Genomic DNA, 23,927 nt, shown 5'->3' with positions numbered 1-23,927 from the left:
CAATCATGCAGCAACCAAATTTCCTCTGAAGCAGTAGTCAACCAAGCAGTCCTTGTTCAAACAAGCCCTACTTCAGGAGTGAGGATGCCACAGCTCTTACTCATTATTTCAAGACTCCAGGCACTCCTTAGGTAACTGGCAGGTTTAAAGCCATCCTCCAGAGCCATTTACACCAAACACTGAAAGAACACCCACAGCTAATGAAGGGATTTCACTCTCAAGAAGGCCAGCACTGACTGGGGAACTAAGTGCACTGGCCTTAGAGCACACCTTGTGCCTTTTAAGTTTGAGCCAAAGCTTAGTAGGCTATGTCAACCACAGAGATCAGCAATATCTAGACACCCCAGCCTTTTCAGGAGCAGAACTACACTTGAAGCCTACTTCAGCAGAGTCTTCAGACTCAGGATGCTCTCTTCACTAGAATATGATGTGATCCAACTGTTATAACTCATTAGTAGATAATAATTCAGACGTACCTTACTTTCTTCTACAACTTCAAAGGTAACTGAAGCAAACAGCTGTGGGAAAAGGGAGGAAAAATCAAAAAATTTGTATCATTTGTTAATATTTAGAACTCATGTCTCTTTGAGCTCAGGAACAGGTAATAAGGATTTTAATGCAATTTCATTGAAGTCAGTGAAGAACCCCTGAGTGAGCTGAAAGATGAATCATCAATACAGGCACGCCTTGAAATAAAACATGGCCAGAGCATGTAATTAATACTAAGATTTAAGGCTAAAACCAACAAATTTTCGGTTAATTGACATTACTCTTCTTGTGACAAGCCTCAGACTCAGTTTCTCCCATCTTTAACATGAAGGACAGTCCTTCCCTGACAGCAACATCAAGAGGATTGACTCCTGCAGTTTAGTCCAAGAGCCCTTCACACAAAAAGCTGATGTGATTTTAGCAGGGTCTGCATGTACCTACCTTGGAAAGTACTTGGGGGAGGTATTCTGGTCGGTAAGTGACAAACGGAAAGAGAGCAGAGACATTGGTGAGCACACAGGACAGGATGAGAGGATCTTTTGTTTCAAAATTAAGGACAAGCTGCAGCAGATCTATGCCATCATTCACAGGGATTTCCTACAAAGGCAGTAAAAAGAAAGGAAAGAAAAAGGGAGGCAACACTCAGTACTTCAACCTGTAGTATACTTCCTACAAAACCTAGGTAAAAGGCTGAGGCAAAAAGGACAGCAGCATCACCACTGTTGATAGGACAGTCTTGAGACATCAGTCTCTAGTCCCCATACTATTGCTTACACCGCTGGGAAAGGCAAATTTCCTCTCTCAGTCTGTCTCCCAATTCTCCTCCTGACACTGTCCAACAGATTTCAAGCGTAACCAGCTGTACTGACCCACATCATTATTTTATTGTGATTAGATTGATGAGTATATGAGCAGTCTAATATAATTAAAAAAAATTAAGTCAGTCTACATCAAACTGATCCTTCTGATTTGCCTGCTGCTGAACAAGAGAGAGAAAATGCTTCTGATCTTCTACTCTCTGGGCACAGTTTCTCTCATTTAGTTAGGGAAAAAAAAATCCAGTAAGAGGATAATTAAATAAACTCAAGAAATTTTTCCTTAAGTAATCTCTTCTCCTCTAGCAAAGCACTATGAAAAAGCATGTCACCTGAGCACTCTCCTGTGACTTCTCATCCCAGTGTCCAAAACTAAGACAGTATGAGTTTGGTGTCATCAAAACAAGAGTCATTATTCCTCATGAGAATGGCTCACCAAACATTCTGGGTTTTGCATGGAGGTAACCAGTTACTACAAACTGCACAAGGATAACATAACTGCAAAAACCCACTGGTGTTGACCCAGAAGAAGCCAGGAGAGAAGGCAGGAGCATGGGATACACATACATCTTTATCCATGGTTCGAAACATCTGGCTGATGACGCTCTCTGAGAAGAAGGTCATGGCATCCCACTGCACAAAGGATGGAGAGAAGATGGAGCAGAGACCTTCGCCTGTCTTAGCTGAAAGGAAGAGAACACTGGAGCTCTCACCATGCTCCTCAACAGCAGCCTGGTAAGCTCCTCTGCTGCAACACCTTAGCATTCACAAGTATTTTAAGAACACAGCTCTCCCTGCAGATGCCTGGCAGGGATGCACTGGGAGCAATTAAGGTAATCCCGAGTGGTTTGCTTAATTCAAGTGAAGGCTCCTGAGGCAAAAGTCTTTGAGGTACTGTGCAGAGCAATATGAACAGATCACAGAAGGGAAAAGAGGGGAGACCACATGCCCAGACTCAGCACTGCAGGCAAGACTGCCCTCAGTGTGACTTTGCAGAGCACCAAGCAGCCTTCCTTCAGAGCAGGGAAAGCAAAGTGAATGACAAGGAATTTGCCAGATAGGCAAAACTTCCCTAACAAAAGTAATAAATACATTACAAAGATAAAATGGCCCAAATAATTGTAAAATTGTATCAGAGGGGTAGCTGCTGTACCTGTTCTGCGGAGAGATTTGAGGGAAGGAAAGGGGGAGCCATGGGCTTTGCATTAGTTATTCCATATGTAGGCTCCAAAAGGATAAATTAGGGTGGGTTTGACTTGGCTTTGCTTTTAACTTGCAAAAACCTTAAATTCCTTAAAATCTAGCATGGGGTCCTGGCTGCCACTTAAAAAATTCCAACAACATCAACAAAAACAAGGCTAAGAAATTTCTTTTTGGCTTTAATTACAAAACCAAATCCCATATCCCTAATTTTTTCCAGGTAACCTACAGTTCGTGGGTCCAGTATCAACAGGAGCTGTGAGCTGGTACTTCAGCCATTCACCAGCCATTTGGAAGCCAGTCAGAGGGTCCAGACGACAAGCCATCCTCATCACCTCTCCTTGCTGGGCTCGGAAAGCTGCAGAGAAAAATCACACACCAAGAAACCAGCTGATGCTGCAAATTTTGCAGACTCACAAACATTATGGACTTCTGCTTTGGCAATAGCTGTGGAGTGGGCACAGACACACGACCAGTAGAGCAGGTACAACAGGATGGGCAATTTTTGAAGTGATTTAAGTGGACTAAAAAAATCACAGACTAACATTAAAAAAAAAAGTACAATTAAAATGCAGTATGAATTATGAAAATCTATGCTGATGCCTTTTCCTGGTCTTAAAAAATTGAGAGCCAGACATGGTTAAAGGATAAGGGGTTAGGGGTTTCTTCCTCACTATTTTAATAAGGACCCTTTTTGGTGCACCACTTTGCCAAGGCATATTGTGGCACCTTTTACCTTACCAAGGTAAAAATCCCTTATCCCTTAACCATGTCGGGCTCTCAATTTTTTAAGACCAGGAAAAGGCATCAATGCTAAACCAGATTTACTAAAATTAAGCCTCTATTATTCATTTAAAATATGCTTCAAACTTAAATGTTTGCTGCTTATGGAGCATCTTGGGATACTGAGATTAAATACCACATTAGATAACTACCACTTCCTTTAGCTAAACACTTCTCCTAGATTATTCAACTAATGACAAACAAACTTGATCTCAAAACCCAGTTGCCTTGTTTTCAATTTCAAAGATACTAAAGACAAAGTATTTCACTTGTTCCAGGAATTTCACTTGTTCCAAAATACTCCAGTGCATGACCACACAAAAGAATCAGCTCTGCTGACTACACAAAAACAACCTGCATTGTTAATTTAAGTTGTGTTGCCAAGTAATTTTATTTTGTGTTTCAAATTAGTTATATTTTCTTATATATGTAATGTTTTCAATATAATTTAACCCTCTAAAACTATTTCAGATTCTGGCTTTGTGCATTTAGCTGCTTTATATTTTCTATCCAAAAGGATTTCTTACAATAAGTAAAACTATCTAGTAAGCAATAAAAATGAAACATTTAAAATCTTCAGACAAAAATGTAAAATGTAAAAATTTATGTAATTTCTTCACTGGATCCTCCCACCCACCAAGTTAGTACCAAATTACACCAGCCAGTGAGAACCAACTTCAGTTTTGGGAAGAAAAATACAAGATGAAAGAAGAAGTAAAATCATTAATATCCACCGTTGGTTTAAGACCCTTATTAAATGAGGCTATTGTAGTTGCTCAACTCTAGCTATTGGTACTAAACCAGAAGCTTCCTACCAGGGCCAAGATGGATTCTTTCTGGAACGACATCTAAAGTCTTCTGTAAGCTGCCTTCCTCTCCTAACCCGAGCATGACTTGAGGCTGTTTGATTGCCTCCTCTAGGTGACCAAAAGACACATTTGCTTTGACACCAGAATGCTATTAGGCCATCTATCTGACCAGCCAGCAAAACAACAGCAAATGCTAAAATTAAACACACGAACTGCCCCAGGAAAATCCTAACTTAATTTACTCCAAGATCCAGACTTAAAAAGTTGAGAAACAAATGGAAGCTGCCAAGCCAATTTGGTAGGCTCCAAGCTCAGCCAGTGACTAAAAGCAGGAAGGATGGACAGACAACAGAATGCACAAAGGATCATGGCAACTTACAGTTGAAGAAGGCATTGAAGTCCTCATCACTGTCAAAATCAAAACGGGAGTATTCACAGCTGGGGCTGTCTGCTTTGGAAGGAAAGCCCACCTGGAGGCAAAGTGGAAAAGGTCAAGAAGAAAAAGTCAACCATCACAACTAACACAAGCTTCACAGAGATGAAAGCTGGAGGCAAGGAGCAAGATGCAACTGTGCTCAGCAGCCTGGAGATCATGTTTGGCCACCACACAACAAAAATGTCGTTCCTTCCCCCATGACCCACAGGCCACGCTCACCAGGCACCTTCTCAAAACCAACTGTGATTTCCACATACCTTCACCAGGTTGGTCATGGATGCCCGGAGATACTTGGGAACGACAGCCAGCAACAAAGGGTCACGAGACAGAACTTCATGCCGAAAGAGGGCTCCCCATGTGATCTGGGTGGAAGAGCGCAGAAACTGGGGGAAGAAGAAAGGAAAGAGAGAAACAGAGCAGGATTTCAGTGCTGGAATTTCCACTGCTAACATTAAGTGTTGCTATCAGAAAGCAACAGCAAATTATATTGACTAATAAGTTGAGGTCAAGGCACATTGAAGGCACACTGCAAATTCCCAGAAAGCCAAAAATCTCTAATACTAGGGCTGGTTGCAAGTTCTGCATTTTCTACTCAGTCCTCTGTGTCAGGAACTGCTCCTGATGGTGTGGTAATGGAGTAGCAAACACTCTGCCTTCCAGGCCTTCAGCTGAAATGGAGAGCCTAGAGAGCAATATTTAGCAGCTGAAGTTCTACAGTTTTCTACAGGCTAGCTCAATTATGCATTCACACACACAGACACACAAGAGATTTTCAGCCCTTTACATACCTGGCTGGGATGGGTTGTGAAGGCTAAAAATGACTCAAGGTATTTTCCAAAGTTGGCTGGCGTTTCCACATTACAATCTGAGCCCTATGAGGAACATGAAGTATTTCAGACAAAATACTAACTTTATGGCAGGCTGGGCTCACAAATGGTATGTTTCAGGGTAAAGCAGGAGCACTACATCCAAGGCCATAGACTGTAAAGGAGCAGAGACAGAAACACTGAACAACGGATTTTTTTCTGAAACCAGTATAGCTCAAGGAACATCAAGTTCTGTTGACCAGCCTGGAGGTGCTGGAAACACCACCACCCTCATTCAAGAGTAATGGGTGACTTCTCACATAGTGGAGCTCCACTAAAACCAAATTTACAACGACTGCTGCTACTGTGAGTACAATTTCACTCCTATTGGGTCAAAACCACACAGCACTACCAAAGTAGTACAATTCAAACCGAAGAATTTTACAGGAAAATACACCCAGATAATTTCACTCAATGTCTCCAGATTTTCTCAATTTTGTGTATTTAACATATGGGTTTCATGACCAGTAACTTTCTTGGAAGCTTGTCAGGAAATTAAGTTTTGCCCAGAGCCATAAACTCAAGGTTTTGCTTCTTCTCAGAAATTATAACATGATCTGGTGCCTTCAAGATCCCTGAAATTGTACAGCTCAGTGCTGCCTCTCCCAAGTGAATCTGAATTAGCAAACTCAATTTCATTATGGATTTACAGCTCCTACTGCCTAACAGCAAGTGGAGTCACTGCAAGCAGTAATGCAACCTGTATGCTGTCCATTCTTTTTAGGGATGAATTCTCAAAGGTTGTTTTTTCTTTCCCTCCCTATGAGACTTCGCTCTATCGCTTTTACAGGCTGGTTGCTTCAATCTCCCCACAAACAGCATCTCTCAACAAGCCTGCCTTCCTCATTGTAGAAGCACTCAGCTGAATGGAGGGAGTGGGAATTCAGCACCAACATGGCATGAACAGTATGAATTTGCATCTTCATCCCAACATTGACACAAAGCATTACAAAGATGAACAGCAGGAACAAAACCCGTTTCTTCCTTCAGCTTCAGAGAGTCTTGGTAGAAGAACAGGTACACTCTCTGAGTTATTTTTATTGTGAAGTTTAAAAGGCTTCCAATAGAAGAGTAATTTCCTGGACTAGATTTTCTGTAGCAGTAGTCAGCTAAAAACCTGACCAATTTTCAGTGAAGCTCAGCATTTTACAGAGGTTATAGGAAATCGTTCTTGATGACAGCAAAGCCCTGGCATCAGTCAGGGTCCCTCCAGTCTACATTTCTATGACTTGGCAAGATTCAGTTAACCTACTTAAAAGCAGAGCCATTTCTGCCTTTTGGAAATGCATGGAGAGAACCCTGGTCCTACCTTAGATCAGGGTTGCCTCAAGCCCCAGCCCTAAAAACTAGCCCTGCCAGGGTTGCTGTTGGTATTAATGAAGACTTACTAGCAACGCACATAGCTGGCTGCCCAATGCGCACAAAACTTGGCAAAGCCTCTTCAAGAAAACATAGTGCTTCTCCACCAGGCCTTCTCCATCTGCTGTCCTGGGAATGGAGGAAGGGGGAAAAACAGGATCACAGTTACTACTCATGCCGCAGCTAACAGGCACACTCTATGTTGTAGACAGAAAAAGGACTAGAGCAATTTGATTTTTTTATTGCAATGGGATTTTCTTTGCTATTATCAAGAAGTACTGCTTTATTGGCATCTGAAACCTCTGAAATTGCCTCTTTGAAAGAGTCCCTCCTCTGGATTAGCTTCAGGCTAAAACAAAGTCAGGAGAGCTGTGATATTTACACCTCTTCATCTTTCAATTATGGGTTTTGAAAAAAAATCCCTGGTTTTCCAGGTTTTGTAAAAGAAATGGTGGTTTTGTTCTCTCCTATCCAGTCCCTGTTTCCTTCGCTTGAGCAGCAGTATCTTTTGCACCTACAAAGCCACTTGTATGCAGTACTGTGTGAAATCACCAGGGTACTCACTGGGCAGCAGAGAGGATGCAGTGCATGGCAACATCTCCAAACAAGACCATCAGAGGCTTCCGATCCTCCAGCTTACCCTACACACAAAACACACCACATGCTTCAATTAGAACATAACTATTTATTCCCATCGACATAAACATTTATTTCCATCTGCAAGCAAAATTAGGAGAGTCACAATTTTCTTTCCATCTGGGGAGGAGGCTTACAGTCCACGTATGATTTAAGTAAAAACCTGCGAAAATTCCAAGGTATCTGGTCAAAGAAAACGTCCCCAAGCAATCCCACCACAGGAACTCTAAATGGCAAAACTGACCCTGAGACATTATCTTTTATTCACAGAAGACTGCCTAGTTATTTACAGGTAGCTGATAAAACATTCAGCCTTGACACTCAGCTGCTTGTGAATGAATGGGTCAAAATCACCTGTTTAGATCCTGCTGTCATTTCTCTGAGCTGCCAGGTGACACAGCTGATGACACTACTTTCCACTTCACAGGAAGTGGGGGGTAAAAGGTCAGTAAGGACCTCCAAGTTCAAACTGCAAGGAGAAGTGAGCACAGAATTTGGAGAGGGTTCTAATGGTTGCTCTGTATATAGTGCTGGCATGACATTCACACCAAATATCCTTAACAGAAATCAGCTAAATTTGAATTTTGATTCTCAGATAAAAGGGCGAAGATAGCATTGCTCAGTCTGAAGAATTATATAGGAGAATAAGAGAAAAATAAAAGGGAGCCAGAAGAGTCAGAACTCACTTTCCTGCTGACAGCAATCAGGAGACACTCTGCTGCTCCAACTTGGAGTTCAGGCTCATTTAGGAGCAGACACAACATCTCCAAGAGCTTGCAGTTGTCTGCTGTAATATGGCTTAGGGCTACCCAGTCAATGTAGCCAGCCAAAGTGTTGAGTGCTGCTATCCCCACACGACAGTTTGCCTGGGCCTGTGAACAGAGAGGAGGCACAAGGTCAGAGCCAGAGAAAACCAACACTTCCCATCTAAAGTCACCCACTCCCTGAAATAACAGTACCAAGAACCCCCCTGAGAAAGTCAGAGATTTGGACTCTTCTGCCACTCCTCACTTGTCTCTTCTCAAGGGGTTTGTATTAAGAGTGAACAAATCCATCTGCATGAAACTGCAGGCAACAGACTTGAAAGCCTGGCAAAAGCCTAGTTCTAAGTAACCTAAATCTTAAGAATTACTAATGAGCTAACTCTCATATAGCTCCACTCACCTTTGGCTCCTGAGCCAAATCACTTTTCTGAAAAAGAAAACAAGAAAGGGTAAATAACAGCTACAGCACACACTTCCACCCAGTCACTGTTGTACAGGCTTATCCTCAAAAACACAGCCAAAAAAGAGGCTACATGACAGTCTCCCACTCAGGACATTGCTGCAGCCAACAGTCACCTCTGCAGTCACCAGCTAGGTAAGATAAGAGGACTCTAAATTGCCAAGTTAAGCCACAATTCCCTTCTCATCCAAAAGGTAACACTCCAGTCAGCACTCCAGGGAGACACAGGAGACAAGAAGGAAAGGCATTTTGGTACTTCCTGGAGACATCCAGGAAAGAAGCTTTTGTCTATTTAAGAGTATCTTACACCCAAAAGCCAGACTCTGAAAAGATGCTGGTAGCTTTTAAGATTCAGGTCTGAAAAGGTGTTTTGTCCACAGTCAGAAAGGGAGCTGGAGAGAGCTGGAGCAGCAACTTACAGCCCGACTGCAAGGCCTGAACAGCAACAATGCACTGCCTGTACCATCTTTTTGCCTAATGCAAACAAGTCCCTCAGACACTCAGGTTTGATTTGTTTTTCAGTTGCAAAGACACCACAAGCATTTCTTTCTACTGTAAGCTTTTGGTTTCAACTATTCACTGCAGTGATGGTTTTAAGTTAATCACCTCAAGTCACAAACACCTCATATATGACCCATCATATAAACATGTTTATCTATAAATCCATCATACTTATAAGCACTGCACACTATTATGCTCTTGGAGACCTATCCATCATCTCCCCCAGTCTGCAGACAAGTGAACATCCAAGCCTCAGAAATGACCCTGTGCACAAATAGCCCAAAAATCTGCTAACCTGTGGAGTGGTGAGGACTTCTTGTTCCTGGGGTGCTCCAACCTTGCCAATCAGAAAGATTCCACCGTTAGCGGAAGCAGCCACACTTCAGAGCCTCAAGCATTGCAATGCAAATCTTACCTGGAAATGCATTTCAACCAGACTACGAAACACACAAGGGTCACCCTCCCATCACCATGAACTGCACAGAAAACTGGCTGCACTACAGGGTAGGGGGTTGCTCAGCCTGACAGTGCATCAGGAAGGTGTACAGAAGGCAGGCAGAAAAAGGGTTTTTCATTGCTTCCCAGTTTCACATTTAGTATAACTCTGGATTTTAATTAATGGAAAAAAAAAAGAAAATGAGATATGACTAAGCAACTCGTTTCTAGTTTGGTTTCTCAACTGCGCTTCACTCTCAAATCCACTTCCTTTTCACAGGAGTAGATGGGGGTAGAGACTCCCCTTCATCATCCATTGTGACTGACCTGCACATCTCTGATTCTAGATAAGAATTCAGGAAAGAAGTCTGTTTACACAAAAATAGAAAGAGCATTCTTTGTTGCAACTTTGCAAAAAAAGGGCTTCCTGACTTGAGCTCTTGGAGAAAAGGACCAGAGGCCCAGAAACATGTTGACACATCAGAAACTCATGCATTTTGGTGCATCACCTCAAATGCAGCACTGCAGCATGAGAGAGCAGACAGGATTCCTGGATGGCATCTCTTAATCACTATGTGTTACATAAACCATCCCAAATTACCTGTTTCTGCCACAACCACACCTTCATTTTGCTAAGCTGTACATCCCTAGTGCCAGCACACATTCCAACAGCATGGATGAAGCATGCATCCACTCAAGCCATTTACACTAGCAAAATCAAAGTATCAACACTATCCCTATCAGCCTTGTGTGTTCAGTCTCTCTGATCAGCACCAGTTTTCCAGACCACAGATCCCTACCTCAGAGTGGCAGTAACAGATTTCAGTTTCTGCACTTGCTTCTCCAACAATTTGCAAGCTGCATCCCAATTCCTAAATGCCTCCAGCACAAACAAAACCCAAGGGAAGGAGACTCTTACCATGAGTCTGTACTTGTTAACGTTCTGCTGCAGGGCAGTTAGTAGGAAGCTGAAGATCTTTTCCATGTTCTGGGTGAGGGTTTGCTGGATATCTCGTCGCCGCTGGGTAGGTAGAGTTTGAAAAGTCACCACATCCTCTGCCAAACGTAGGAGGATGAACATCACCAGTTCTGTCTGAGTTTCCTGATGTCCCAAAGTGAAATACACTCCATCAGCAGAGTCCAAACATTAAAATCTCTAGAGACTAGCTCAAAGATGTGGAGAGAAAGCAAGCATGCATGAAGACAGAGGTCTCATGTTGAGAAAGTAAAACAGCAGGATGGCGCTCTCTCTGCTAGTCATCTCAAGATAGCTTTAATCTTACAGGGATTTTTGAGTCCATCACCAACCTGTCTCACTTGACCATGAGTAAGTTAGATTTTTCTCAGGATGATGGAAGACTGAACCCCACATTAAGAGCAAGCAAAAGAGACCAGACAGCTGTGTTTCATACCCCTTGCTTTGAAAGGGTATCCAGCTCCTTTAGCATGTCAGGCCAGTGCTGAGGCCATTCCCGCTTGATCATCTCCACCACAATGCGAGACAGCACATCCTTAATGTGACTTTCCTCCTCCAGGATACTTTGAGTTCCCTATGACAGAAAGGGGACAGTTACACAAAACAGCAAGCATCAGGCATTTATAACTCTGACCTGGGAAATAGTGTTTGCAAACATTCTAAACCACAGAAACTAACATTGGGCAGCTCTTCATTGCAGCTACCTTAGTTGACACTCCTATGCTTCCAAGTGTCCATAGCTAATAAACTCTGGGAACCAGATGGATTCTTCTCAAAAGAAGGTCACTTGGTCACGAGAGCAATCACAACAACAGAGAAAACACAACTAAGATAATGGCTTTAGTATTTGTACAAAGGATAAGAACATCTGTAGTTACTGAATTTCCTCCTAAGAAATATACAAGCCTCACAACCTCCTGTGAGGTAACATGGCTATTCACCTGACAAGACAGAGAAAAGCAGTGAAACAACCAGAGATGCAAAGTGAAAAAGCAATGAAATGAAAAACTGAATACAGATCCTCTGTGCTAATTAACTGGAGTATTTTTTACTTTTGCTCTCACATTTCAGAACAGCCTGGGGCAGCAGGTACTTACACTGGATATGAGGCCCATAACATTGTTCTTTAGATAAACTTTTTCTAGGCGAGGCATATTGTTCCAGCGGTATCTGTTAAAAATAAACAAACAAAAACGAAACCAAGTCAAAACATCTGTAAGATGGCTGAGATGATTCTCAAGGAACCATTGTTTCTTTACCTAAAGTAGAGACACTACCAGCTCCCTGCCTCTGCCAGCACCCAATTCCTTAATAAAAGGGCTGAGTTAAAACTGCTGCTGGCAAATGGGCATGCCCCACCGAGGTCAACAGACACCAGAAGCAGCAGCAAAAGCACAAAGCATCAGGTCTGTAGAGGCAGCAGAGAAAGGAATCTCAGAACTGAACTAATACAAAGCCTCTTTGTTAGCAGGAGGCCAATGACAGACCTCTGCAAAGACCTACTGGTAACCCAGTGCTCTTGTTTTCATCTTTTGATGTTAACATGTCTTACAGCTCAGTGAATTCACCTTCCCAACCTGCCTGAAAGCAATTCTCTCCTCTCTTTTTTTCACAGAATAAGAAAAACATCCAGAGCAGAACTGCAACTGTCCTCTACTGCAGAACAAACTCCGTGCGTCGTGAAAGTGCCTCCCGGGGGTGGGAGGTGCCGGAATGGGCACAGATCCCACGCCAGAGCTGGGTGACGGCAGGCTGGGACCCTTCCCAGGCTTGGCAGCACGGGACGAGCTGACTTACTTGACCACATGCTCCAGGATCTGCAGGCCGAAGTGCCGGACGATGGCCGTCTGCGTCTTCTCCGCCAGCTTCAGCCCGCAGGGTACGCAGATGGGGCACTTCTCCTTGAACTCCTCGCAGAACTAGGGGAGGAGGGCCGGGACGCGTACACGCAGTTACACACCGGGGCAGGAGGTGGCAGCCCCGTCCCTGGCGGAGCACGCCGGGCACACGCGGCCGCCCGACCCCCGCGGCCTGCTGACGGCTCCCAGCACTTCACGGGACGCCCGGGACCGGCCCGCCAGGCTCTCGCCCGCCCCGGGGCCGTGCGGACGGGGCGCCCGCGTGGCCGGAGCCCGGCGCCTTCCCTCCCTCCCCGGCCGGGCCGTACCTTGAGGGCCTCCAGGCGGTACCGCTGCGTGGACGCCGGGTCCATGATGACGGTCACCGCCTTCACCAGCTGCTCGCAGAGGCCGCTCACCTGCTCGGCGGACATGGCGGAGGCGGCGGGCGCGCGCCACCGGCCACCCACGGGAGGGACGAGCGGGGCGGCCGGGACGCAGCTCCGCGCATGCGCCCTGGGGGACACGGGGACCCAGGGAGAACGCGGGCGCCGCGCACCGTCGCGGCGGGGACACGCGCACGCCCCACCGCACCCCGGAGAACTACGACTCCCGGCGTGCCCCACGCGGAAAGTACGGGTGCCGCAAAGCGGCGGGCCAAGGCGGGGCTCTCCGCCCCATAGAGCGGGCGGTTATTCAATCATTCACTCAGGCGGGAGCCGGTGGCGGCGGCGGGATGTCTCGGGGCCGGGAGCGCGTAGTGGCTCTGGTAGACATGGACTGCTTCTTCATGCAGGTGGAGCAGCGCCTCGACCCGCAGCTGCGCGGCCGTCCTTGCGCCGTGGTGCAGTACACCGAGTGGCAGGGCGGCGGGTAGGTAGGCGAGCCGGCTTGGCGACCCCGGCTCCTCGTCCCACCCCGCTCCCCGCGGGGCCGGGCCCGCCCTGCACTTCACCTCCGTGTCTTGGCAGGATCATCGCGGTGAGCTACGAGGCGCGGGCCTTCGGCGTGTCCCGCGGGATGTGGGCGTCGGAGGCGCGGGCGCTGTGCCCCGAGCTGGCGCTGGCCCGGGTGCCTCAGGCGCGGGGCAAGGCGGACCTCACACGGTGAGAGCGGGGGCCGAGGGCGGCGGCGGCGGCGCGGGCCTCCCTGGTGGCGCGGGGCGGCGGCTGAGCCCGTGCCCGCCGCCCGGCAGGTACCGGGAGGCCAGCGCGGAGGTGATGCAGGTGCTGTCGCGCTTCGCCGCCATCGAGCGCGCGAGCATCGACGAGGCGTACCTGGACCTGACGGGCAGCGCGCGCCACCGGCTGCGCGAGCTGAGCGGGCGCCCCCTGTCGGCCGCGCTGCTCCCCAGCACCTTCGTGCAGGGACTGCCCGGAGAGCCCGGCCCCGATCCCGGCGGGAAAGGCACGCACCGAGCTGATCCCGGCGGGAAGGGTACGCACCGACCCCCGCCCCCCGGGAAGGGCCCGCTCCGCCTGCTCTGACTCCCCCGAATCGAGAGCGTGGTAAATGGGGTCTGCGTTTTCCGCAGTGAATGGCTTTTAAAGTGCCTCTTCTCCTCCCTGTGGCTGGAATGCGCTTACGGAAGCCTGCGGCTGCTGGCTGGGACTGGCTGCTGCGGGTCCCTTTGCTGGGCTCAGCAAGAAGTGCCATATCGTGTCCCTTTGAGATCCCTTTTGTGTCCCTTTTCTAGAGGAGCTGCGGCAACGTGGTTTGGACGAGTGGCTGGCATCGCTGTCTTTCGATAACCCAGACTGTCCTGACCTGCAGCTGACCATGGGCGCAGTAATTGTGGAAGAAATTAGGGTGGCAGTGGAAGAAGCTACTGGATTCAGGTGTTCAGCTGGCATCTCGCACAACAAGGTACGTGCATAACACATCAGCCTGATTTCTTCTGGGCTGCGGCGTCAGAACATGCTGTAGATGCTCTCCTATACTTACAAGAAGACAAACCAAGTTGGGAATGCAGCCATGTGTGATCACACCTTCGGAGAAATTATAAGACATCTGGAAATGGGAGGAGTTGTTTCCCCAGGACTGTGGCCTGGGCAGTCAGCAATCCCCTCATTTACTGTCTGGATTCCTGATGTACCCTCATGAGTGATCTCACTAAGAACAAAAGGGGTTTAAATCCTCCGGAAGTGTTTTCTGTAGAAAAAACAGAAGCATAAAGCAGATAATCTTCACCTTGAGTTTCAGGCAACAGTTTTGCCAGTTTTACTGACACAAATTCCCAGATACTCTGTGGCAGAAGAACACCAGACTGGGGCACTGAGGTGAGCTGGGTTGCTTTTTCTCTTTCTGGTGAGTCAGTATGTACTCTGCTGGCCATGGGGATTTGGGTGATGCTCACCCAGCTGCCGAGAGCAGCCACAGCAGCACTTGGTGCATGACAGCAGCTGCAGAAACAAACGGACTTTGATGCTGCAGCTACAGAGGATTTCCTGCCGGGTGAAACGCAGGCTGGTTTGCTGAGACATCCCTTTTGCTCTGCAGAAGAGGGGCTTATTTATACAGTAATGACTTTATAAGGGCAAACTATGACTTAAAAAAAAATTTAAAAAAAGAAAGAAAATGAAAACTAAATGGATGGTCTAGAGTTCAAGGAAGATATATTTCATTGACTGCTGCAGAAACACCTGCTACTACTGCCAGCTGTACACAGGGATTGGAACTGGTTCTGCACTGGCTTAATTTGAAACTAGCAGAGACTGTGAGGCAGAAATGAGCCAGCTGAGGAACATCACTGGTGTAGAAATTTCTAGTGGAAGCTATGTTCAATTTGCCTTTTTGCTTTCTTTAGTCAGGAATAACAGAGAACTTCCCTGATACTCCTAGCAGCTTCTCCCAGCTTCCATTTTCTATGCCAGCTTTTTTTTTTTTTTCTCTGAAAGAGTAAGGACATTGTGATGTACTGTGCTATCCCTGAAGAACTGTGTATCTGTAGCAGCAAGCACAGTGCAGAGATCACCACAGCATACTTGTGGCTGTGCAGAGCACTGTGCTGTGCTTCCACAGCCAGCTCATCTTGGTGGGTACAAACCTTTTCTGCAGAACAAAAGAAGTGCTCTCAGTAAGCCAGCCTGCCTTTCACCCAGCAGGAAACCCTCTGCAGCTACAGCATCAAAGTCAGCAAAGTCTGTTTGTTTCTGCAGCTGCTGTCATGCACCAAGAGCTGCTGTGGCTGCTCTTGGCAGCTGGCTGAGCATCACCCAAATCCCCATGGCCAGCAGGGTAAATACTGACTCACCAGAAAGAGGAAAAGCAACCCAGCTCACCTCAGTGCCCCAATCTGGTGTTCTACCGCTGAGTATCTGGGAATTTGTGTCAGTAAAAACCATTCTCAGGCTACAATAACTGTTGCCTGAAACTCAAGGTGAAGATTATCTGCTTTATGCTTGTGTTTTTTCTACAGAAAACTCTCCCAAGGAAATGCTTTTCTCAATGAAGTACCTTGTTAAAGTGCACCAGGAACCCGGATGATGAATGAAACCAAAAAATTTGGAAGCAGCTGAAGGATAACAGCATGGCTTTCTCAAGAACCACTCATGCCAATTCATTTATGTGCCCTCCTTGGCAGCATAAGTGGCCAAATGTGCAGGAAAGACTACAGCTGTGAGGTGTCAACCTTAAAGCTTCTAACACACCTCACCCTGAGCTGAGTAACCTGGTATGACACTGTAGCAGACAACATGGCTGAAGTAGTCTGAAGGGCATGCATGTAGCTGAAGAAAACATTATGTTTCCCATAATGATTTTGTTCAGTGAGGTGCACTCAAATTGGGATGTTCAGAGTGGAATCCTGGGGGGATCTGTCCAAGGTCTGCTAAGAGCCAGTATTTTCACTGAAGCCTACAGAGAGGGAACAACTGTATGAATTCAGGTGTGGCACAGAAGGGGCTCAGGGCCTGGGCTGTGAAAGTTCTGAGATGAAATTAGAGTTGAAAATTCTGAGCTTGAAAAAGCTTAGAATCAGTCTAAAATCACCAAACAGCGCTTTTTATGCTCCTCTTATGCTCATTGACTGTTTTTGTGGTTTATAGAAAAAAAGCAACCAGCAGGATTTTGGCTGAGTCACAGTAAGTCAGGAAGTAGCCTGGAGTTGTTGTGGACAAGCAGCAGGATGAGTCAGTAATATAAGTGCTCTTGTAGGAATGCCAAATCCTGTTTCAGCATGTGCAGTTTACAGAAGGTGTCAGAAAAAGTAAATGATTTCTCCCCATGAAGTCTCAGTGATTGGTTTCGCGTGCAGCACGTCACTTTATGAGGTGGGTAACCTTGGAAGTCTCCAGCCAGACAAGGAAAACAGTGATTGGACATCTGAAGAGGGATCATCTTTGTCTAGAATTGATTTCAAATGTGTGTAAGCCTGTAAAATGGGCTGTTAATAAAGGTCATAGCTCAATAGGCAGGCAAGAAATTTTGCTTAGTTACAGGATGTGTGGCAAAGCACTGAAAGAGAAAGTTATTAGAGTTGTTCAATAAAACCTCAAACACCCAGCTAAATGTACTTCAAGCTGGTCTGTGTATTTTTGACCCTGTGGTAGCTTAGAGTGGGAAGCTGTATAGGAGAACATGCCTTCCAGGCTAGCAATTCTGCATTTTAAAGGTTTCCTTTTGCAGCACTATGCTGTTGCAGACCTCACAGAGAGAAGATTAAAATAGTGACATTGAAAAAAAGCAAGACAGAAGGTGAAGGAAAAAGGCATAGTGAGAGACATAGCCTGGGGGAGGACTATAGGTATGCTGTGGAAGTTCTAGCATGCTTGCCTGATGGAAAACTATAGCAACCACAACAGATGAAAGATCTTTATCTGCCTGGAGCAGGAGTCCAGCAATTCCCAGAACTAAAGCCTGGAAGCAGCTTTGCTTTCAGAGTACCCAGCTAATGCATGTCAAATCCTGAGGTGGATACTGCCTAAGAGCAAGCAGTGGTGCACCCTGCACACATTCCTAGCAGCTGTTAGAGAGGATGCAGCACAAGCTGTTAGGCAGATTCACATTAGGCCAGTGCACAGTGTATAATAACAGTTTCCACCCTCTTCTGTGTTACAGACACTGGCAAAACTGGCCTGTGGGTTGAACAAGCCCAACCGGCAGACACTGGTGTCTGCACGGTTTGTGCCGCAGCTCTTCAGCCAACTGCCTGTCAGCAGCATGTAAGTACCAGGGAGCTGCTGCTGCTCCTGGCCACCTCAGCACAGCCATGTGATCTCACTGAGAGCGGCCAGCAGAGGCTCTCAGCTCCACAGTAACTGCTTGTCAGTGCTCCCAGCAAACAGGGAATCCTGCTAGTGATCTCTTGTGGCTGTGAGTGACAGTTCAGGGGGAGTGTACTTGGGAAGTAGAGCCCTGCTGGTGAAGGGACCACAGTCCAAAAGCCCACTAGCAGCCTGTGGGCATCCTTTCCCAGGGTAATGCTGTGCTCAGGATGTCTGCTGGGGTTGCATAGGTGTAAGACAGAAGCAACTGTGAGCAAGGAGGCCATAACTGTTCCCCAGTGTGACTGACAGCTGTCCTCACAGAGAGCAGATGTGGTTTGCTTTTGAGCATCCATACTGTGCACAAGTACTTTTCCTGGTGTAGGGAAGTGTTACCAGCACTGCTGCTCCAGAGGAATTGGTCCCTAATCCTGCTCTCCAGAGTGTTACCTGCACTGCTGCTCTCTGCTTTCAGTGTCTTGCAAGGGATGGAGAAGGATGTGTGTGGGAAAGGGTCCTGTCTGTGGTAGGAAGAAGGAAGCTGTATGTGAGGCATTCTTCAGAGCATGGTTTGGGATCAGATGGAGCTGAGGGAGAAGCACTAAAATTGGGGGACCTAAGGAGCAGTTCCTACATCAACTCCTATGTGTCCTTTTACTATGAGCAGAAGAGCCTGGTGCCAGGTGTTCCTTTTGTCCTGCTAGTTCCTAGCAGCTTCTAGTTGTCCTTATCTAGGAACAGCTGCTGCAACAAGACTTGTCACAGTCTCCACGTGATGCTTCATCTGTGGTTTTTCTTTGTTTCTCTGCCATAGCCGTAACCTGGGAGGCAAGCTTGGAACTGCTATCACAGACACCCTGGGAGTAGAGTACATCGGGGAGCTGACACAGTTCAGTGAGACTGAGCTCCAGACACATTTTGGAGACAAAACCGGGTAATGATGAACCACTCACCACAACTTGGCTCTTGGCAGGAATTGAGACTTCCTTTCAGTCACAGAATCTTGTTGTGCTCTGATTAGGAAGGTTGGAAGGATGTCACTTCAGTGACATCTTTGTGAAGCATTGATCTCTCGGGCCCACAGCAGGTTTTCAGCCTGCTCCCAAGCACCCTCCCCTGGATAATATTTTGCTTGTCAGCCGGTGCCTCAGCCTTCCTCTGCAGCATCCAAAGATGGGGTGAAAGGGCTGGTTCTCTGCAGGCTGGAAAGAGGGCAGACTTGACAGTCTCATCATAGAGGAAATTATAAGGCTAGGCTGGAGCCAGAAACACAACTTCTGGGCCCAGAACAGCGGTTGGACAGCCCTGCAGACTGGTGAACTGTTGCCACTTCAGGAGAAGAGGTGAAGGAGTTGTGCTGACAGGCAGTTGAGGCCTGGAGGAATCTTACCTGTTCAGCTGTGGCTGTGACTGTAGAGTGGAGGATGAGAGACAGTCACAGCTTGCACTGAGCTGAAAGCAGGGCTGAGCAGGAGACTGACGTGCTGCCCAGTGATGCCTGCCTGTCTGTAGCTGCCTTAACCTCATGCCTTCCCTGTGGCTTTCAGGTCTTGGCTCTATGACTTGTGCAGAGGAATTGAAGAGGAACCTGTCAAAAACCGGCACCTGCCCCAGTCTATTGGCTGCAGCAAGAATTTCCCTGGGAAGTCAGCCCTGGCCACACAGAAGGCGGTAGGAGAAGCCTACATCTACCATAAGGCTTGGCTTTCACACTGGAGAAGATAATACTAAAAAAAGACTAGCTTACAAAACTGCTGCTTTTCTGCACAATTATGCCCTGAAACTCAGACTAGAGGCTCAGTGGGAGAAGGTGGTTTGAGCTCTGTAAGTCCCTGTTGACAGAAATGCATTGACAAACTCCTGCACAAAGAGGTCCATCCTGGTTGTAATTTCCATGAGCAAAACTGGGCCTGTGCTGTTTGAAAGTTATTCACAGTGCCAAGCTTCAAGAGCATGGTTGCTAGAAGGAAGGTAACTAGCCCAAAGAATGAGGCAGGATGCACTTTAGCTAACAGGTGGGGTACGGTTCCCACTGAGCTGTAGGAAGATGGAAGGAGAAATCCGGGACAAGGAACCTAGATTACCTAGCAAAGTCTAGTAGTAATGCAGGGCTTGTATGGTATCTATAATGTCCTTGCTTGCAGTGTTTAATCTCAGCTGGACTGATTTCTCAAGGTCTACTACAGATATGGGGCCTTACAATAGTCTGTTCTTTCCAGTCTGATCCCCCACCAGCATTCCCCTTGTACTGTGGTACTGTGGTGAGCAGAGGCCCAACCTGTCTGTTACCCCTGCTTTGTCCAGGTGCAGCACTGGCTCCTGCAGCTGGCCTTGGAGCTGGAGTCCAGACTGAACAAGGACAGGAGCCAGGTAAGAAGGGGAGGCACAGGGACACATGGAGGCACATTTGCACCATGAGTGGTTTGCAGGAGGCTGAGGGGGTATGTGGGGGGGGGACGAAATCTGCTCACCCACAGCTGTGTGCCTGTGTGCTGAGGTGTCTCAAGAAGAGAGGTGTGCAGGAGCATGGCCAGGCACGATGGTTTTGCCCCAGGACACTGCAGGGTTAAGAACAGTCCTTGTCCCATGCTTTAGGATGCAGGGATCTGAAAGCCACTGCGCCTTCTGCTGCACTGCTGCTCTCTGGCAAGCCCTTTGCAGTAAGAGGGAGCACTGTGCTCCTATCTGACAGGGGGCTGCAGGCCAGGGTGGGAGCAATCCACCAGCTTTGGCACTGCAGCAGGGCCAGGGAAGCTGTGGAGCTGCCTTTGAGGGAGAGCAAGGACTAGCTGCTTCCCATCCTGCGTGGCACAGCTGTGCAAGCACTTGTTGTGTATCCCATCCCTTGGCAATCAGGCCGGGCAGGACATGTCCCACCCCACCGTCGGGAAATGGCAGGGGGGTGGGGGGCTGGGCAGGGCTCCAGGCAGGGAACAGTCCCCTCGCTGTTCCTGCCCCCTCCTGCAGGAGTCGCTGGAAGCACAGCTCTACTCTCCCGGCAGAACCACCGCGTGGCCCGGCAGCTGATGGTAGTGATCCGCCAGCAAGGGGACACCCGCGTGTCACGCCTCTGTGCCCTGTCCCGTTATGACGCACAGAAAATGTGCAACGACGCCTTCACCCTCATCCAAACCTGTAACATGGCTGGGGCTCACCAGGCAGCGTGGTGAGTGTGGGGCAAAGTGGGTCGCCTCTGTCAGGACTGGTTCTGATGTGGGAGGTACTGGACAAGCCAGAGACCTATTGGGGAGGGACTCAAGTTAATTTGAGTGGCAGGAAAAGTGATTCCCAGCACCCTCAAGTAGAGTGCAGAGACCTTTTAGCGGTAGGACAGCCTGGCCTCTTCTGAGCCCCACATCTGGTGAGACACTTCTGTACTTGGAGTTAGGATTGCCACTGGCTGACAGTCGAGGCTGTCCTGGCCCTGCTGGGCTGAAGAAATTAACTAAGCCTTGTTGTCCTACCCTAAGGACGTAGCTTTTTGTGAGGAAGCCATTGGGGTGGGAAGAAAAATTAAAGTACACAACTCCTTCAGCATTTTCTTCCTTCCTTCTGCTCTGCGGTGAAGGCAAGAAGGTCCTGTCTGTTAAACTCTGACAAGGCTGCTGCTCCTTTAGTGTGCTCTCATCTCACAGCAGCTTCAGCCTGTAGTGGACTGAAAGTCCAGGCTGGCAGTTGGCTGCTCCTGCTCCAACGCCCTTCCTTTGGGAATTGCTGCTTTGGAAAGAGGAGTTCTGCTTTGCCCAGCACAGCCTGTTATATCTGTTCTGGAGGTAGCAATACTAACTTTGTCAGAGCAAACATCTGTCCCAACACTTGCCAGATACTACAGTTCCCCTGTCTGTGAATGTTTTGTGTTGTTTAAAGTCTTACCTCAAAAGATTTCTTGCTTTCCAGGCTGGTGTTTGAGCTGATGTTGGTCTGTCCTTTGCAGGTCTCCACCGCTGATTTCAGTGCAACTCTCAGCAAGCAAGTTCTCGGAGCCTGTCACTCTCTCTACAGGCATTGCCACCTTCCTGATGGGTGATGCCCAGCCTGACGGCACTGCCACCACCAGCCAAAACTCCACGTCTTGTGGGAGGGCCGGGGTGAAGTTCTTTAGGAGCCCGAGCAAAGAGCTTCGGCAGAAGCCAGCTAGTGCTATTGAGTCATTCTTCCAAAAGGCAGCAGAACGGCAGCTGTCACAGGCAGTGGCAGCAACCAGCTTGCCTACTGCTGCCACTGCAAAGCCAGCTGTGCCCAGCTCCCCAGAGCACCAAGAGAGAGCTGCTGTTGGCTTGCCTGTTGGACTTGCCTCTGTACAGTGTGACCTGGAGTCCCCTGTGAAGCAGGATCCCAGCGATGCCAGCCCTACTTCTCTGTACAAGAGGCTTCGCCGGGAGAAGTTGCCATCAGATGCTACACAAACACCCTCAACTCCACCCAGCTCCAGGACCCTTCTGAAATTACAGCCAGCTGTGGAGGGAAATGAGCAGAATTTGCCACCCTCTCCTGAGCTCACCCTGCTGCCTCCTGCCTCTCCAGGGGACCAGCAGCGCTGTGAGAAGTGTGGCCAGCTCGTGCTGGTGTGGGAGTTCCCAGAGCACATGGACTACCACTTTGCTCTGGAGCTGCAAAGCTCTTTCCTGGAGCCCAGCCCTCCCATGGCTCCAGAAGCAGCTCCCAGTGCAAAGGCTGTGGCTTCCAGGTCTCCTGCCAAGGCAAAGAACAAGCCCAAGACTCCAGCAGGATCTAGTACAAAACGACCCAAAGAAGGTGTGACAAGAACTTTAGATTTTTTCTTTAAGCCCTTACCTCCTTAACTCTCAGCCACACTGGGTGTTTTTAAATAATCAGTATTTTTAAATAATCAGTGTTTTTAAAGAACTAGTGCTTTTAAATACAGTTAAATGTTTTTATACTGCCTGTCAGGTTTTAATGCTGAAAAGTCTAGTAAATTATCTTCACCCCAAGTCTAAGAGGAACTCAGACTCATGAATTGTGTAGATATAGGCTGTTTAGCTGGTGACAGCTAAGCCTGCTTCTGCCTGCCTGGTCTTACTAGAAGCTGCATAGTACTCTCACCTACACCTCTTACCATAGGTATTTGCATGCCATCACTGCTCAGTAATTCTGTTCCTCCTATAAAAGCAGCTACTGTAAGTGCAGCAGCTTATCCCAGGGAATCTCCAGGTAAGCCTTGGCTTGAACCCCTGTCTAATCACTCTGTATAAAACCTTCAACTCGTGGTTCTACTCTAGCTGCAGTTGCAGGCCTTGCTTACTTACTTGCTATTGACACATAAACAGTCTACTGTTAGAGCCGTCACTAGAAGGGATAGAAAGCATGCCAAGAGTCACAAAGAACACTGTGGAAGCTTTTGTTTGGTGTAGAGTGCATAACCACATTTTTTTCCTCCTTCCCAGACTCTTAAGTGATATGAGATACAACTTGCTGACAGGTACCTGTTCTGACTAGGTTCTGCCAAATGACTTGTTCAGCTCCTTGAGCCACAGGCCACAGCACAGTGGCCACTCCAGAGCTCCATAGATTACAACAGCCAACAAAGCAGAGTATCATGGAGGGTGAAACTGGCTGCAGGGCAAGAGAAGTACCCTCAGCTGCCTGGCAGGGCTCAGATCTACACTGCGAGCTGCCTGGAGCCGGCCAGAAGCACTCCTGCCAATAATTTGAACGTGGCTCTTTGGGCGGGGCGGGGGGGCGTGGGGGTGGAAGAATGTGCCACGTCAAGGCAGCTCTGGGTGGGGTTAGGAATCGAATTTCAGGGAGTTTCATCAGCTGCAGGCTTCCCTTCCTTGGGCAGGGGGGAAGAGAGCGTTTCAGGCAGCAGATAATGATGCAAGCTGCAGCTCCCTATCTGTGTGCTGCTTTCTGAACTGCATCATCCTAAATGCAGCTGTTGAGCTGCTCTCTCCTTCCAGCAGACAGCCTGTGCTGGGATGCTGCTACATTACTGTCAGTGGAGTCTAATACGTGACAACACAATCATGAGATTTCAAGAACAACATGAAACTCATTCTGGTGTGTGCAGCTCTGGTAATCAGTAGAGGAAGGAATTATGAAGTCACTCCCACTAATGACAGTCCTAACATTGCGAAGTGAGAAATTTCCCAAAGTCCTCACGTGAAGAGAAACAGCAACCAGTCTGGCAGGATTGTCTCATCTCCGGTGACAGTGGCACATCTCATTCCCTAAGTGTCTTGCAGGACTGGACTCTGCAGATGCCACTATCTGACACAAAAACAAGTCTAGAAGAGGCAAATCCTTTCAGTCACAAGTCATCTCCACAGGGAAACCTTTCTGCCTCTACTTGTCCCAAGGGAACAACCTGTTCTCATGGAGACAAGGCAGTCACG

The 23,927-nt window shown here is 47.7% G+C and overlaps 2 protein-coding genes across 6 annotated transcripts in view; one reads left to right on the top strand and one right to left on the bottom strand.

The window, feature by feature from the left end:
• The window catches only part of XPO5 (exportin 5), a 29,720-nt gene extending 16,784 nt beyond the window's left edge, over nt 1–12,936 (bottom strand). For 2 of the 4 annotated variants that reach the window (XM_084203358.1, XM_084203359.1), the window contains exons 1-17: nt 12,697–12,936; nt 12,327–12,448; nt 11,627–11,699; nt 10,966–11,103; nt 10,473–10,655; nt 9,414–9,455; nt 8,558–8,584; nt 8,080–8,265; nt 7,322–7,398; nt 6,787–6,886; nt 5,321–5,404; nt 4,790–4,915; nt 4,476–4,566; nt 2,734–2,862; nt 1,872–1,987; nt 931–1,086; nt 477–518 (exon numbers count right to left, since the gene is read on the bottom strand). In XM_084203358.1, coding sequence (XP_084059484.1) covers nt 477–518; nt 931–1,086; nt 1,872–1,987; nt 2,734–2,862; nt 4,476–4,566; nt 4,790–4,915; nt 5,321–5,404; nt 6,787–6,886; nt 7,322–7,398; nt 8,080–8,265; nt 8,558–8,584; nt 9,414–9,455; nt 10,473–10,655; nt 10,966–11,103; nt 11,627–11,699; nt 12,327–12,448; nt 12,697–12,801 — 1,797 coding nt within the window. In that variant the 5' untranslated portion in view covers nt 12,802–12,936. The remainder of the gene's footprint in view (nt 1–476; nt 519–930; nt 1,087–1,871; nt 1,988–2,733; nt 2,863–4,475; nt 4,567–4,789; nt 4,916–5,320; nt 5,405–6,786; nt 6,887–7,321; nt 7,399–8,079; nt 8,266–8,557; nt 8,585–9,413; nt 9,456–10,472; nt 10,656–10,965; nt 11,104–11,626; nt 11,700–12,326; nt 12,449–12,696) is intronic. The other 2 variants (XM_084203360.1, XM_084203361.1) reach the window with 1 other exon arrangement.
• Nucleotides 12,937–13,089: 153 nt separating this feature from the next.
• On the top strand, nt 13,090–22,512 carry POLH (DNA polymerase eta). Of its 2 annotated transcripts, none has more exons than XM_084203362.1 (10): nt 13,090–13,240; nt 13,339–13,473; nt 13,563–13,804; nt 14,064–14,233; nt 17,426–17,529; nt 18,386–18,505; nt 19,119–19,242; nt 19,876–19,941; nt 20,574–20,737; nt 21,506–22,512. In XM_084203362.1, the coding sequence occupies exons 1-10, from the start codon at nt 13,104–13,106 to the stop codon at nt 22,371–22,373; spliced, it is 2,130 nt and encodes a 709-aa protein (XP_084059488.1). In that variant the 5' UTR covers nt 13,090–13,103; the 3' UTR covers nt 22,374–22,512. The 2 variants fall into 2 exon arrangements, with proteins under 2 accessions (XP_084059488.1, XP_084059489.1); XM_084203363.1 differs by having other exon boundaries at nt 13,111–13,244.
• The last annotated feature ends 1,415 nt before the right edge of the window (nt 22,513–23,927 follow it).

The sequence above is a fragment of the Fringilla coelebs genome (genome assembly GCF_963513975.1).
Source record: "Fringilla coelebs genome assembly, chromosome: 3".
Lineage (NCBI taxonomy): Eukaryota > Metazoa > Chordata > Aves > Passeriformes > Fringillidae > Fringilla > Fringilla coelebs.
The sequence above is the reverse complement of the archived record's forward strand: the minus strand, read 5'-3'. Positions and strand labels throughout refer to the sequence as shown.